Here is a 17,266-nt window from a genome sequence, read left to right on the forward strand (position 1 = left end):
GGGCTGGGTTATAGTAGGAGAGTAGCAAGGTGAGGTAGAAGGGAGCAAGGTGATGGAGTGCCTTAAAGCCAATGGTAAGGAGTTTCTGTTTAATGCGGAGGGAGATGAACAACCACTGGAGGTTCTTGACAAGTGGAGAAACATGGGCTGAATATTTTTGTAGAAAAAAGACCCAGGCAGCAGAGTGAAGTAAGGACTGGAGTGCAGAGAGAGACGAGGCAGGGAGGTCAGCAAGGAGGCAGATTGAGTAATGGGTTCTAATCCTGGCTCCCCCACTTATCTGCTGTGTGACCTTGGGCAAGTCACTGTGCCTCAGTTCCCTCATCTTTAAAATGGGGATTAAGACTGTGAGCCCTATGTGGGGCAGGGACTGTATTCAACCTTATTATCTTGAATATATCCCAGTGTTTAGTGCAGTGCCTGGCACATAGTAAGTGCTTAACAAATGCCATAAGTATTATTGTGGGCAGGAATACTCTCTACTAACTCTACTGCATTGTAGTCTTCCAAGCACTTAGTACGGTGATCTGCACAAGCACAGTAAATACCATTGATTGATGAGGATGTGTCAGCATCCAGTCCTTTCCATCACTCAGTAGTATTCATTGGCACTTAATTTTGTACAGGAGCACTGTACTAAGCACTTGGTAGAGTTCAGTAGAGTTAGTAGAAATTCTGTTGCATCTCTTCACTGTTCCATATGGTAAGGGAAAGAATGAGCAGGACAGTACAGTTAGGCCATCAGGCCCAGGTACTTTGAATCAATTTCAGGGAAGCAGATTTCAGGGAAGTAGTGTGACCAGGTGGAAACAGCATGGGCCTTAGGAGTTAGAGGACCTGGGTAATCCCAACTCTTGCAGCTTGTCTGCTGAGTAACCTCGGGTAAGTCATTTAATGTCTTGGTGCCTAGGTTCCGTCATCTGCAGAATGGGGATTCAGTACCTGTTCTTCCTCCTAGTTGGACTGTGAGCCCCATCTGGGACACGATTATCTTGTATCTGCCCCAGCACTTAGTATAGTGCTTGGTCCAAATTAAGCACTTAACAAATGCCATCATTATTATTATGATTTGTGCCTCAGGTACCTCATCTGTAAAATGGGGATTAAGACTGTGAGTCCCATGTGGGACATTGACTTTGTCCAACCTGATTATCTTGTATCTACCCCAGCGCTAAGTACAGTGCATGATACATAGTAAGTGCTTAGCAAATACCATAAAAATCAATCAATTGTATTTATTAATTGCTTACCGTATGCAGAGCACAATCCTAAACACTTGGGAGAGTATAGTGTAACAGAATTGATAGACATGTTACCTGCCACCAAGGAGATTCAGTCTAGAAGGGGAGACAGACATTAATGTAAATGGATAAATTGATCTTCCCAGTAGTTCTGTAGCAGTTAGGACAAGTGCCACATCTTTGCATGTTGGTTTTCTATATTTTGAGGGACCTCATTTTCAATAATGGAATATTAAAATGTTGCTGTCTATTCTTGGTTTTCTCCTTGCCTATGATGAAGATGGGGCCATCTTCAGTCTTTAGGGTTATATGGCTTGTACAAGGCTAAAAAATGTCACTAATAATGAGCAATGTTTTGCTTTCAAGGTGGCCTGGCTACTTGTGGTTCTCTTCTGCTTTACCCTCCCACCACCACTCTGCGTTGTGCGTGTCCCTTAACGTGATTTTGTATGTCCTTACAAAACTTTCTAAAAGCCTCACTTTTTTCAGTCACAAGGTAAATGCAGCAGGATGCAGTTCCGAGATTAGATATGGAGAAATTGCCTGATTCAGTCTTGTAATATAACTTGGTTTGATGACCAGATTTTTTTTTAGATATTATAAAATATGTTCAGAAAATAACTGTTGACATTCTCTAGACTAGGCTAAGATCCATTTTCAATACTTGATAGAAGGTCTTTAGGAGTTTCTGTTCAAGTCAGTGTGAAATTGAAGGTACTATTGTCATAAAATACTTTTTAATGGAGGATTAAAAAATTAACTCCCCCTCAAATCTCCAGGCATATTCAAATTTCTCCTTATGTCTGATCAGTACACCCTATAACTCCAAATAGATTCTAGTTGATAATCATCTCAATTTGAATTGTTGCAGAGATAGGTGAAGTGCCTTTTCTGTCTGCAAAAGTTGAATCTTTTGTCTTGTGACTGGTGTTTTTTTCCAATTGTGAAGTTGTAAGTATTTTATAGCTCAAGAAACCACTGCATCCTTTCTTTAAATAATGAGTAATTCAGTTTATAATAAATTGCTTGAGTTGCAGTTAGAAAAGGAGCTAGATTTAACTGCCTTAAAATCAATCTCTTAAGAAGTTCTTGTATATACAAAGTAGTATCTGCATTTGTTCTCCAGAAGTATCCCATCATTGTTTTTGTGTTTTTATTTTTCATCTGTTATCTTGATTAAAGGTTTAGATTTTTTGAAAAATTCACTGCGGAGAAGGCTTGCTACTTGTACTATTAGAGGCCATTTTTTGTAGAGGAAATCTCCTTTATTGCCAAGTGGAAATTTCCAGTGAAGGCTGAGTGGTTTCCCTGCAGGTCCTACAAATAGATAATATCAAGTTTCATGAAATTGTTTCACAAAAGATGATTTTCCCAAACGCTGACTCCAAGTGTGGGTTGCCATTAGTAGGGTATTAGAAGCTGTTTTATTAAGAACAATGAGGCAGTGTATATTTCTTTAGAGAAATAATTTTCACATAACCAAAATGAGCATGTTAAAAAGTAACATGTCTCTGCATCGTCATCAGTGGGCTGGAGCTTGACCTTTGCCACTGGTTCACAATATTTGGGTTTTCTAGAGTCCACACTGATAAGCTTCAAAGGTCTTAGGTGATGGCTACATTTAAGAATGACCTTTACAGACAATAATAGGACATTATTGGCCGTCATGATGGCCAATAATTCATTCCGGTCCCAAATTCTTTTTAGAACATTGGCACCAAAAGCATTTACTGAGAACCTACTGGTGATAGTTTAGGTATTTATTGAGTACCCACATTGTAGTGTATTAAGCCCATAAGAAAGTACAACAGAAGCCCAAGACCATGTTCCCTGGCTATAAGGAGTTTATGGTCTACTGCATACGTAGACATAATATGTACAAATAGGATGATCAGACTAAATCATTGATTGCATAACTGATTAGTCAGTCATATTTGAGTGCTTACTATGTGCAGAGCACATACTAAACACTTTGGAGAGTACAGTATAACAATGTAACAGACACATTCCCTGCCTACAACGAACTGACAGTGTAGAGGAGGAGACAGACATTGATATAAAAAAATAAAATTACAGATATTCATTCATTCATTTGATCATATTTATTGAGCACGTACTGTACTAAGCACTTGGAAAGTTCAATTCCGCAACAGAGACAATCCCTATCCAACAACGGACTCACAGTCTAGAGGGGAGAGAATGCTGTGAGGCTGGGAGGGGGGATGAATAAAGGGAACAAGTCAGGGTGACAAAGAAAGAAAAAGAGAGCTTAGTAAAGGAAAGCCTCTTGGAGGACATGTGCTTTCAAAAAGGCTTTGAAGGAGGGGAGAATAATTGGCTGTCGGATATGAAGGGGGTGGGCGTTCCAGACCAGAGATGGGAGGTAGAGGAGATCGAGGTACAGTGAGAAGATTAACATGAGGAGTGAAGTGTGCGGGCTGGGTTGTGGTAGGAGAGTTAGCGAGGTGAGCTAGGAGGGAGCTTTAAAGCCAATGGTGAGGAGTTTCTGTTGGTATACACAAATGCTATATGTACATATGTGTGGGTTGTCCTGAGCACACGGGACAGATGGGATCCCTGCTCTTGAGGAGCTTACTGCCACAAGCAGTTGAGTTTAACTGCAGTGGCCCGACAATTATGATAGTAAGCCCACGCTGCGCTACAATTACGGTGTGCTGCCTACTTCTGAGTGGATTTCAGGGAGTTGACTGTGGCCTAGGGATTTTCATTTCAACTCCCAAGTCATTTTTCTGTGACCTCCCTGGGAAATTCTTGGCCTATCTTGGATCAGCAAAGCCCTGGTCTATTGACTTCTGCTTAGGGTTTTCTAGGTCTTAATTGTACATTGTCCAATTTCACTAGCCCTTTTTAGTCTTTTGAGACGTATCAGGAGTATCAGTAAGTCTGATATATTGTACTCTCCCAAGCACTTAGTACAGTGCTCTGCACATAGTAAGCACTCAGTAAATACGATTGATTATCTGGGGCATCTTTGGAGCTGCACCCCAAAATTGCTCTATCATGAAGTGCAAAAGTTGAAATATTTAATAGAGTTGACAGTGTTTTCCATGTAAAACATTTATCAGTTAAACACTTGTGGGGAGCTTTCATACGTATATGCAAAAGATCATTCTTTCATACCCTATGGATTTTCCAGAGTTTTATCATGTCATCATTGGGCAAGTATTGTCCTGCTCTACAGTAGACTATGAGCAATAGTGCTTAACAGGAAGTGCATTGTAACACTTCATTCAATATGGGTGGGTGAGGCAGATTTCATAGTACATTTTAGTCATGATTCCCCTTGCCAATTTGAGGATAATTGTAGGCTAGTGTGTTTTTTAGTGTTTTATACCTCTTTATGAAATGTGGGCCCCTGCTTTTGGTTGCATATTGGCCTAGTTGGGGGTCGGGAGCTACTCCTTGGGTGCCTCCCATACTCTCCCTTCCCCTTTTCTCTCCTTCCTTTTTCCTTCCCTCTGGCTCTGAAGCTGTTGCACAGAGCAGTGACAGCATCACATGCACTAAGCCCACTGCTATGCCATGATGTCATGTGGGTAACCCACAACACTCAGCAGTCCTGGGGCCCAGGAGAGGGGATGAGGTTAATTCAGACCGGGGTATTGGTTGGGGGGACAAGTCATCACCACATAGGCTGGTGGATAAGGCACTTAAAACCACTAGATTCGTAGTGAAGCTATTTTAAACTGTGTTGAAACTGTCTGAGCGACTCTTTGAACTCCCCTGAAGTTTTATTTCCATGGGCGCTTTTGCACTAAAAGTTCACTTTACCAGAGATTGATACATAAGCATGGTGTAGTGGAAGAGCCCAGACCTGGGAGTCAGAAGGTCATGGGTTCTAATCTCGGCTCTGCCACCTTCTGCTGTGTGACCTTGGTCAAGTCACTTCACTGTGCCTCAGTTACCTCATCTGTAAAATGGGGATTGAGGCTGTGAGCCTCATTTGGAACAGGGACTGTGTCCAACCCGATTTGCTTGTATCTACCCCAGTGCTTAGTACTAGTTAGTACTAGAGCTTAGTGCCTGGCAGATAGTAAGCGCTTAACAAATACCATTATTTTTATAAGTGAGGTTCAGTTAGTTACATAGGCAAGCCCAAGTACCTGGAAGTCAGACATATCCATCAGAACCCAACTCCTTTTTCTCTCCCTAATGATTGAATATTTTGACAGAGTGTAACTACATACAGCATGTCCTTTCTTCATATAAACTGAGGACCTTTGAAATAAGTTTACCTAACTTTAAATGAGTTAATGAGGAGTACAGTGCTCTGCACACAATAAGCATTTAATAAATATTATTCTACTGCCAATTTGGTTTTGAAATTTACCACTTCCATGAAAGGGCATTTTGGCATTGGTTGCATAAGAACAGTTTTTCTCATGTCTACTGAGTTGTGTTGAAACTTTGCTGACATGGAAAATGAGATGGACCACTCCCTCAACTGTACTTGATATGTAAAATATCTTTATCAGGGTGTTCCTCCAATCCCTTGCTTAACCACTGAAGTTTTTTGTGTTCTGCAATTGTAGTACATTTTAGAAAGGAAACTGAAAAGTTCAGGGTCATTTCCACATGAGTAGTCAAGTCTCTAGCAACAGAACCCTAATAATAATAATTTTAATAGTAATATTTAAGTGCTTATGGTGTGCCAAGCACTGTACTAAGCACTGGGATAGGTACAAGATAATCAGTTGGACGCAGTCCCTGTCCCACATGGGGTTCACAGTCTGTCTAATTAGGAGGGAGTAGGATATAATCCCCATTTTACAGAAGAGGAAACTGAGGCCCAGAGAAGTTGTGACTTTCTCAAATTCACACAGCACTGAATTGGCAGAGGTGGAATTAGAACCTAGAACCTCCGAGTCCCACACTCTTTCCACTAGGCCTAACTGCTTCCATATACTTTTATTTTTATTATTAGGTGTGTAGTTCAGATAATTCAAATCAATATGATGATTGTGCTCTTCCTTTTTGGATAATTTTTCCATTAGTGTTGTGGGCAAAGGCTATGTCTACCAACTTTCCTAAGCACAGTAAATGCTCAGTAAATACTAATGATTGATTGAGAATGAATTGTTGCAGTTAGAATTTGAAAAAAACAACAATCCCATCTGTCAAGTAATTAACGAGGGAAATTTCAGACAATATCAAAATAACTTTACTTCCCTCTTCCCTCTCACTTCAAAGCTTTCTTTGTTTATAGTATGATATTTTTCATTCCATGCCCCTCTCCCCATCTCACTTCCTTTTACCCTCCCTTCTCTTTTCTGGCCTCTTTACCTCCAGTTCCAGCTGGTTTGTAGGCATTCACCTGATGGTATTATTCAGAGGGCTTATCTTTTATTGTTTTATACCGTGGTGTGTTTTCTTTTGTAGAATGTTTGACGTGGGAGGTCAGAGATCTGAAAGGAAGAAGTGGATCCATTGCTTTGAAGGAGTCACTGCGATAATTTTTTGTGTCGCTCTTAGTGACTATGACCTGGTTCTAGCTGAAGATGAAGAAATGGCAAGTGAAATATTATGTAAAGAATTGGGAAAGGGAGGAATAGTCCAGATGTTGCAAAGTGGTTTTCTCAAAACTGTACCATTTGAGGTCAGTGCCTACAGCTCAGTACTACCCTGGAGGAAGCACTGTTAGTTTGATTGCATCAGAGTTTGTCGCTCCCTTATCTTGCATTCAGACTTTTTGAAATGGACATGAAGACAGTTAAGTGTGCAGTTTGATTCTCCTATATTTTGAAGGTCACTTGTATTCAACCATTTAGTTTGGATGGCACAGAGGTGTTTTGAGCTCACTTGAGAAGCAGCGTGGCCTAGTGGAAAGAGCATAGTGCTGGACGTCAGAAGTCCTGGGTGCTAATCCTGGCCTTGCCACTTCTCTGCTGTGTGACCTTGGGCAAGTCAATTAACTTCTCGGTGGGGATGAAGACTGCGAGGTCTGTGTTGGGCAGGGACTGTGCCAACCTGGCAATCTTGTATCTACCCCACTTAGTACAGTACCTGGAACTTAATAAGTGCTTAACAAATACCATGCCTATCATCACTGCTTTCTACTTTGCCCCCTGTATCCCACAGGATTCTATAATGTTAAACTTTAATGTCTGAGTAAATGTGGGAGAATCAAACTCATTGTTTCTTGGAAACACTCTTTAGTTCAATTGAGGTTTAAAAATCCCATTAATTATGCATTTTCTGATGGGATTTCGAAGATATTTGCTATTCCTCGACAGGCCAGAGGTAATTTTTAAAGATAATTTCCCCAGGAAAGTGTAGCCTTTTGCCTGATTCAGCATGGGGCAAACCTAACATTCAGTATCAGCCAGAAGTTAGCTAGGATTGCATTGTGCAGAAGGGATTAACTTTTGGTAGTCCAACATCCACTAGGCCAACCTCCAGATTGCCCTGGTAACTCCTACATAAATCTGTCCACCTAATTGATAGGCTGCATTTCGGGTTTCTCATAAATCTTCCTTAATGCTGACTGAGAAATGATCAGGACTGCTAAGACAGCTGGATTGATGACATTCTTTTGGTCTGTCTGGGGCAGTTGTGAACTTCATGATTAATACAAATGTTATTTTCTCATCTGCATGCATTTAATGCTCTATGGCCTAACTTGTCCAGGCCTCATTCCCTCATCTGCAGAATGGGAATTCAATACTTGTTCTCCCTCATACTTACACTGTGAGCCCGCTGTGAGCCCCATGGGAGACCTGATTAACTTGTTTCTACCCCAGTGCTTAGTACAGTGCTTGGCACGTAGAAAGTGCTAAACAGATACCACAGTTTTTATTAAGACACTTTTCAATTGCAGAATCGGATGCACGAGAGCATGAAATTGTTTGACAGCATCTGCAACAACAAGTGGTTTACGGACACCTCAATTATTCTTTTCCTAAACAAGAAGGATCTCTTTGAAGAAAAAATCAAGAGGAGTCCTCTCACCATCTGCTATCCAGAATATGCAGGTATTTCACTTTCCTACCCTGTCACCTCTTCCTTCACAACATCACTGAAATCCCACCTTTCCTCTCCATCCAAACTACTACCATATTAATGCAAACATATATCCTATCCCGTCTTGATTATTGTATCAGCCTCCTTGCTGATCTCCCTGTCTCCTGTCTCTCCCCACTCCAGCCCGTGCTTCATTCTGCTGTCCGAATCATTTTCCTTTGGAAACATTCAGAACATGTTTCCCCACTCCTCAAGAAACTCCAGTGGTTGCTCATCCACCTCTACATCAAACAAAAACTCCTCACCATTGTCTTTAAAGCACACAATCACCTTGCTACTGTCCTACTAAAACCCAGCCTGCACACTTCGTTCCTCTAATGTTAACCTTCGTATTGTATCTCAATCTCATCTCTCTGCCAACATCTCGCCTGTATCCTACCTCTGGCCTGGAATGTCCTCCCTCCTTATATGGGACAGATAATTGCTCTGTCCTACTTCAGAGCCTTATTGAAGGCGCATCTCCTCCAAGAAGTCTTCCCTAACTAAGCCCTCTTCTCTTCTCCCACTCCTTTCTGCATCGCCATGACTTGCTCCTTTCATTCATCCTCCCTTTCATCCTCATAGCACATATGTATATATAGGTAATTTGTTTATTTATGTATATTAATGTCTTTCTCCCTCTCTAGACTGTAACCTCATTGTGGGCAGGGAATGTGTCAGTTTATTATTATATTGTACTCTCTCATATTCTTAGTACAGTGCTTTGCACACAGTAAGTGCCCAATAAATATGATTGAATGAATGAATGGATGAATGAATCTGATAGAAGGTTGGCAAATTAACTTGAATTTCCCTCCCTCAGTCCAGGAGATTTCACTTGTCGATTGACCACTTCAGAGAACAACGAGATTCCTCAGGCGAACCTGACTTGATTATTAAAATCACATCTCCTCCAAGAGGCCTTCCTGGGTTAACTCCTCTTTTCCCTTACTCCCTCTCCATTTGGCATCACCCCTCCCTCAGCCCCACAGCACTTAAGTCCATATCCATAATTTATTTTAACGTCTCTCTCCCCCTCTAGGGCAGGGAGCATTTTTACCAGTTCTCTTGTGGAGTACTCTCCCAAGTATTTAGTACAGTACTCTGCACACAGTAAGCACTGACAGGTAACACTGATTGATTGCTAAGGCATGCAATTAAATGGGAATGCGTCTGTTTTCTGTCTCCCCCCTCTAGGGCAGGGAGCATTTTTACCAATTCTCGTGTGGAGTACTCTCCCAAGTATTTAGTACAGTACTCTGCACACAGGAAGCACTGACAAGTAACACTGATTGATTGCTGAGGCATACAATTAAATGGAAATGTGTCTGTTTTCTGACTTGTCTGTGTTTAAATGATTTAGCGCACAGCAATCTCGTGGAAAAATCCCTGCCTGCATGCACTCATCCAAATATTTTGCACCTCTCCCGGGTGGTGGAATTTGGTTTCCTGAGTCATCTCTGTTTTAAAAGAAAGTGTTCGGAAAACATATAAAGCCACTGAACTTTATATGGTTGTGTGTAGAAGCCTACAAATCATTGAAAACTTTTAGTGACAACCTGATGGTTGGATCTGCCTGAATTGATGAGGTCTATAAGGCCAGCTTCAAGGTCTAATCAAGACAATTCTGTTATGCCCATAAATCTAAAACCCATAGCTTGACATTTATGACTTCAGCTGCTTAATGCCGCTCTTTGTTAGCAGTGTTTTTAATAAAATATACATTCTCATTAGAGAATGAGTGTTGAACGGACTTGCAGTGGGTTTCCAGCAATCACCAGCCGTCTAGAAGGGCTAAAAATTCATTGTGCTTTTCTCTGAAAGCAGAAGTCAACCAAAAGTGTGTCAGAGGCTGTAAAGATCAGTTTTCTACAGTATACCCCACCTATGCACTAAAACCTAGAACTGTTTATTCCAAAAGACAAAGTAAAGTGCCTTAATTACTGTGGAAAGCTAACATTCTTCACTGCACTGAGTAAAAAGCGTGACATGAAAAGTGAACTTTCACAGTTGTGGATGGCAGGCTTGTGGGCAGGGAAGTCTGGTGTATTGTATGCTCCCAAGTGCTTAGTACAGGACTTTGCACCCAGTAAGCACTCCATTCATTCATTCATTCATTCAGTCGTATTTATTGAGCGCTTACTGTGTGCAGAGCACTGTACTAAGCGCTTGGAAAGTACAATTCAGCAACAGAGACAATCCCTACCCAACAACGGGCTCACAGTCTAGAAGGGGGGAGACAGACAACAAAACAAAACAAGTAGACAGGCATTGATAGCATCAATAGAAATAAATAGAATTATATATACACATCATTAATAAATAGAATAATAGATATGCACATATATACACAAGGCAGTGGGGTGGGGAGGAGGGTAGAACAGAGGGAAGGACTGGGGAGATGGGGAGGGGAGGAGGAGCAGAGGAAAAGTGGGGCTCAGTCTGGGAAGGCCTCCTGGAGGAGGTGAGCTTGTCTGTCATAGTATACTCTCCCAAGTGCTTAGTACAGTGCTTTGCACACAGTAAGTGCAAAATAAATGTAATTTTTGGAGGTATTAAGTGCTTACTTTGTGCCAGGCACTGTATTAAGCACTGGGGTGGATACAAGCAAATCGGACTGGACACAGTTCCTGTCTCATGTGGGGCTCACAGTCTCAATCCCCATTTTACAGATGAGTGAACTGAGGCATAAAGAAGTGACTTACCCAAGGTCACACAGCAAAGTGGCAGAGCTGGGATTAGAACCTATAACCTCCTGACTTCCTGGCCCATGCTTTATCCAATACGCCATGCTGCTTCTCAATAAATACCCATCATCATGATGATGGTCACTTTTAACTTCTGTATGCTTCCATTATAATAATGGTGGTATTTGTTAAGTGCTTACTATATGTCAAGCACTGGGGTAGATACAAGATGATCGGGGTGGACATAGTCCCTGTCCCACATGGAGCTCCCAGTGTTAATCCCCATTTTACAGATGAAGTAACTGAGGCCCAGAGAAATGAAGCTACTTGCCCAAGGTCACACAGCCAAGTGGTAGAACTGGGATCAGAACCCAGGTCCTTCTGACTCCCAAGCCCATGCTCTATCCACTAAGCCATGCTGCTCCATTCATCTGTATGTGGGAATTAAGATTGTGAGTTCCATGTGAGATAGGGACTGTGTCCAAGCCGATCATCTTGTATCTACCCCAGTGCTTAGTACACTGCTTGGCATATAGTAAGTGCACAAAAATGGAATTAAAAAGTCCATTCAAGTTGCTTTGAAATCCATTGATGAAGAAACAAACAACTGAAACAATAGTTTCTTCTCTTGCTGCTGAAAACATGCATCTCAAAGTATTCAGTCTTTATAAGATGTGTTGGTGGGGAACACTTCTTGCTCTGCTTCAGGTGGATAAACAGCAGTAAAAATTATGGTTTTGCTTGTTGAGAGGGTCAGGATTCCATTAAGACTTCGACCTTTTGTTTTAAATTTCCTGGATCTAACATCAAGTAGTCACTGGATTTTCATTCTTCCCTTATATAAAAGGGGAAAAACAAATTGAACTGTCGTATGTGCTTATGTGATTTTAAATTTTTCAAATTAAGTGCCTTAATTTTACAGTTCATTGTTTTGCCTCCTCAGGCTCAAACACTTATGAAGAGGCTGCGGCATATATTCAGTGCCAATTTGAGGACCTCAACAAGAGAAAGGACACAAAGGAAATCTACACCCACTTCACTTGTGCCACAGATACTAAGAACGTGCAGTTTGTTTTTGATGCAGTCACAGATGTCATCATAAAAAATAATCTTAAAGATTGTGGCCTCTTCTAAAAGCATGCAGGTGATCATAAATCACATTCCTTTTGGAAAAGTGCACACTTATACTGGATTTGTGGATTACTGTTTTTTGATTGAGAGTAACTAAAGAAATTATTTTATGAATCCAAATAGAAACTAATTGTTTGATCTTCTTTTTAGGGTTGAAGAATGACTTCACAGGATTCTACCCTGATGCTTCTTGAAGTGAGAAAAATAGAGCAAGGTGGGCTGAGTAATAGCCCAGTATTGTATTTGGAGTTTTAAACAGCTTTATTTATGTTCATGTCCTGTAAATTTTTCAGTAAGGTAATTATTAGTAAGCATTGGAAAATTATCTTATATGTATACTTGTAGGAATGTTATTTGTAAAATAACGTCAAACAGAATATTTTAGTAACTTGATTTGTCCTCTAAATTTCCTGGGGTTTATTGAAATGCTCATACAGAGGATGAATATTTTGTCTTTGGATTGATTATTTAAACCAATCTTGTAAATTTTCATTTTGCTTTCCTTTCATATAAGCATGCTGCCTTATTCCCTCTTAAGTTTTGTTTGCAAAACTTGAAAGTAATATTATAGGGATCTTAAGATTCAAAAAATTCTTACACTTAATATTACACCACATTTCTATTCAGTTAAGCGCTTTCACTTTGGATTTTACTATGCCATTGATATGGGTGCATTGCCTTAAAGGTGGTGACAGAATTAATTTTTTATACATTTTAAATGAATAAGATTTTATTTGTAAATAAGTTGAGATGGGTGTTGAGCATTTTTGTTGGCTTAAATTGACTGCTCCATATTGAATTTAAAGACCTTCTTTTGTGAACCTGCTTTGCAAAACTCTGTGTACGCAGCCTCTGTAATAGTACTTTGCCAGATGAGTGTAAGAAGTAGAGCTACTGATTTCGATTTCACCAGAAGCTTTAAAAAGTCACATATATAACTGGGTTTGAACCTAGTTATTCTGCTAACTTCATTTGTGTGACGAGGGATTTGGGGATGGGATTTGTTTCTTTTTCCTTTCTTGGATATTCAAATTCCCTCTCATGAGGTCAGCATCATTTCATTCTTATAAAGTTCCATTATTTTTTGTGGAACATTATTGAACCAGTAGAATTTGTAAAATTTGATCAATTAGCGGTGACTAAAATAGCAGTGATAACGATAGTTTGTCAAAGGTTCGCATTATCACCTTCAGTATGCTTTGATAGAGCCATTATTTTTCCAGTGGATAAAGCACCCTTTTAATAAGCTTTGCTGGTAAGCAGTTAATACATTTGGGCTGTTTAAATGTGCAGTCTTTTTGGATTTGTTGATGTTTCTATGTAATGTTGAAGTACCTTATGTGTAACCAAAATCGTATTTGTATCCATTTCACTTTAGTTTTTGTACTGGTAACGTGAGAAGAAATTGGGAATGATCAGAAACATTTTTGTCATATTTGTCTAAATTCTTTTTGTGCCTTGCCTGGGGGATATATATATATTTTTTTCATTAAATCTACATATGGGAGTCTTGCTGCGTCCGGAGTGTGAAGAGGAGCAAAGGAAATGAAGTAGAATTGTGTTGTGAAGAATTCTGTTCAAGAAGCACACATTGGGGCCATCTCTGATTACTTCCTGAATTTTTTTTCCCATGTAATTGAGTTACTAATAAAGCCTAATAAATTTAAGATTTTTAAAATTTTATAATCTGTTTTGCTGATCATATGTATCACTTGCAAACTTTAACTGAGCCACCAGTATTTTTGAGATGTCTTCCCAAAACTTTGCATTCTTCTTTTGGCCCAAACAACTCCTCCCTGCTAAAGAAAAGCCACATGATTTTGGCTTTTGTCCAAGATGGAAAGCCACTTCCCTCATCCCCTTGTAGGAAAATCAAGCTTGGCACTGTGGGAAATTAGGTCTTCTTCCCCTACCCCACAATTCAATGCAGTGCATCTTAGATGGACTACTGGTACCTCAGTTTCCACTCCATTAGAAAGGTAGACAAAAATCGAACCCTTACCCCTTTCCTGGTTGTTCTCTGCTGTCCTCCAGAGGGTAGACCCTCTGGCTGCTTACGAAATAAGAATTGATTTCTTCCTTGGCACCAGTTTCCCAAAAGGTCAGAAGGAGCCTATTTAGGTCAGTCTGGCAGTATTTATTTGGGGTAATATTATTTAGTTAAACATTAGCCTGAAAGAGGATAAAGAAATGTTCTAGAGTTAACTGAAGGCTGCCTTTTGCTGAGCAGAAAGTTGGGGAAGTGAGTAGTGAATTGCGTCTCCCAGCAGGTCTGGGAAGATCAGCTTTGGTGATGCTGCCGTTTGGGGCATCCCTGGTCATGCCCACCACAAGGGCCACGGCAGTGTAAGCCCTGTGTGCTGTGCTTAGGTGTGCTGCTCTATCTATCTTGCCGTTGACCTCTCACCCACATCCTGCCTCTGGCCTAGAACGCCCTCCCTCCTCATATCTGTTAGACAATTATTCTCCCCTCCTTCAAAGCCTTACTAATAATAGCGAAGGCATATCTCCTCCAAGAGGCCTTCCCTGACTAAGCCCTCTTTCCCTTTTCTTCCACTCCCTTCTGTCACCCTGATTTGCCATCTTTATTCATCCCCCTTCCCAGCCCCATATCTGTATCTTATTTCCGTTAATGTGTGTCTCCCTCTCTCTAGGCTGTAAGCTCATTGTGGGTAGTGAATGTGTCTATTAAAGTGCTTAGTACAGTGCTCAAAGAATATGATTGACTCAGCTAGTGACAACTGTTGCTCCTTTTCAGGGGCAGAATTGAGCCAGGCTCCACATTTGCACTGAGCATTAGCCCTTGTCTTCGCTCAAATGCCAGATTGGCTGCACCGGTGGCCTTTCCCACAATACCTTTCCCTCAGCAGGATGTTCTCACAGGGGAGTGAAAGTTTCAGGCGTCGCTTACGTGGGAGAGATTTGGGCAGGTTAGATAATACAAGATCTGATTTTCTTATGGTGTGCCTTAAAGATAGCCATCAGTTATGGTTTGTCGGACTGCAAAAGTGTAATATAAGCATTAAGGAAATTTTGAACTAAGATGAAAAATTAAAAGCATTTTAATACTAAGACCTTATGGCTATATAAGTGCTTAGTACAGTGCTCTGCACACAGTAAGCACTAAATAAATACGATTGAATGAATATATAATGTGAGTCCATCTGAATTCCAGTAGAGGGATGTAGGTATGAATTAAACTGTTTCTAATATTTTTTGATGGATCAATCAGTGATATTTTTTATGGTATTTGTTAACCTCTTACTATGTATCGGGCACTGTATTAAGAGCTGGAGGTTTATACAAGCAAATAAGGTTGGATACAGCCCTTGTCTGGCATAGGGCTCACAGTCTTGGACCACATTTTACAGGTGAGGTAACTGAGGCACAGAGAAGTGAAGTGACTTGCCCAAGGCCACACAACAGACAAGTGGCAGCGGCAGGATTAGAACCCATGACATCCTGGCTCCCAGGTCCATGCTTTACCCAATAGGCCATGTACAGAACACTGTACTACACACTTGAGAGTACAATACAACAGAATTAGCAGACACTTTCCCTGCCCAAGATGAGCTTACAGTATAGAGAATTATATGCAGGACTAATTTAGTCTCATGATGGCCATAAACACTTAGACATTTCTTGAAGAGTGTCATCCTATGCCATTCTATGATGCCAGCTAATGCTGCTTCTATATTATGAAGGAAAATAGGTCTCATTCTATAATGAGAAGATTTTGTTCTATAGTGGGTTTAACAAAATTCTCAGTAAACATTTTTCCACCCAATGGATGAAGGAAGACAATGAGCACCTTGGTGTTTGGTGAACAATTTACTAGTTTTCTATTAATTTAGAAACAAAGAGATGGGCCTCCAGGAAGCATCCGCCAAGCTAGCTCTCTTCCTCCCTTCAAGGCCCTACTGAGAGCTCACCTCCTCCAGGAGGCCTTCCCACACTGAGCCCCTTCCTTCCTCTCCCCCTCGTCCCCCTCTCCATCCCCCCCATCTTACCTCCTTCCCTTCCCCACAGCACCTGTATATACGTATATATGTTTGTACATATTTATTACTCTATCTTGTACATATCTATTCTATTTATTTTATTTTGTTAGTATGTTTGGTTTTGTTCTCTGTCTCCCCCTTCTAGACTGTGAGCCCACTGTTGGGTAGGGACTGTCTCTATATGGTGCCAACTTGTACTTCCCAAGCGCTTAGTACAGTGCTCTGCACACAGTAAGCACTCAATAAATACGATTGATTGACTATGCTATGGACCCATAGACATGTTCATGACTGTGCGCACAGATTCATTATGTCTTTATGCACATTTTACACAAAGGCTGAAAGGTAGACCAACAGAGGTACACAGGAGATACCTATAAATAATAGTTTTAAGTGAGTTCTCATCTGAAAATTAAAATGAGAAGCAGCTTGGCCTCGTGGATAGAACACGGGCCTGGGAGTCAGAAGGAATTGGGTTCTCCCAGATCTGCCACTTATCTGCTTTGTGACCTTGGGCAGGTCACTTTACTTCTCTGGACCTCAGGTACCTCATCTGTAAAATGAGGATTAAGACTGAGACCCATGTGGGACATGGACTGAGTCCAACCTGATTACCTTGTGTCTACCCCAGTGCTTAGAACAGTGCTTGGCACCTAATAAGTGCTTAACAAATACCATAAAAAATTATGATAATGGGAATTGCAAGACCACAGCTATCTTTCAGTCAACGTCCTTTAATCCTGTGTATTACTTTTCAGGGTCTATCCAGATTGGGTCTCTGGAAGTCTTTTGTCTCCTCTTGTTCCATTACTTGTGCTTGGTACTGCCATGCTGCTAATTTGCTTGACATTCAGGTTTTAGAGCATATCATATCTAGGAAAATATTAAGCTAAAATAACAGAGACAAGTTAGTTTGCATTTATTCATCTGTATATTTTTTTCCTTTAGATTTTGTTGCAGTCTTCTTAAAAAGTTTAATAGTCATTGAAGGCCTGACTGACATAAGCAGTTAATGCCATTTTGATTGCTGTATTCCCTCAGGGTGGCATGAACTCTCAGATCTTCAAAATTCTAAAAAACATCCATGCTGTTCATCTTTCTGAACCGTAGCAGTAGCAGTGATTGATTAGGTTTAAATTCTAATGTTAAAATCCTTTTAATTTGAAGGCTTCCCTGAAGCACAACC

General features: G+C 40.6%; 1 protein-coding gene across 1 annotated transcript in view; it reads left to right on the forward strand.

Moving 5' to 3' along the window:
* The window catches only part of GNAI1 (G protein subunit alpha i1), a 66,582-nt gene extending 52,820 nt beyond the window's left edge, over nucleotides 1-13,762 (forward strand). The window contains exons 6-9 of the mRNA XM_038741038.1: nucleotides 6,642-6,771; nucleotides 8,080-8,233; nucleotides 11,892-12,092; nucleotides 12,230-13,762. Coding sequence (XP_038596966.1) covers nucleotides 6,642-6,771; nucleotides 8,080-8,233; nucleotides 11,892-12,082 — 475 coding nt within the window. The 3' untranslated portion in view covers nucleotides 12,083-12,092; nucleotides 12,230-13,762. The remainder of the gene's footprint in view (nucleotides 1-6,641; nucleotides 6,772-8,079; nucleotides 8,234-11,891; nucleotides 12,093-12,229) is intronic.
* The last annotated feature ends 3,504 nt before the right edge of the window (nucleotides 13,763-17,266 follow it).

This window comes from Tachyglossus aculeatus (assembly GCF_015852505.1).
Source record: "Tachyglossus aculeatus isolate mTacAcu1 chromosome 12 unlocalized genomic scaffold, mTacAcu1.pri SUPER_6_unloc_1, whole genome shotgun sequence".
NCBI lineage: Eukaryota > Metazoa > Chordata > Mammalia > Monotremata > Tachyglossidae > Tachyglossus > Tachyglossus aculeatus.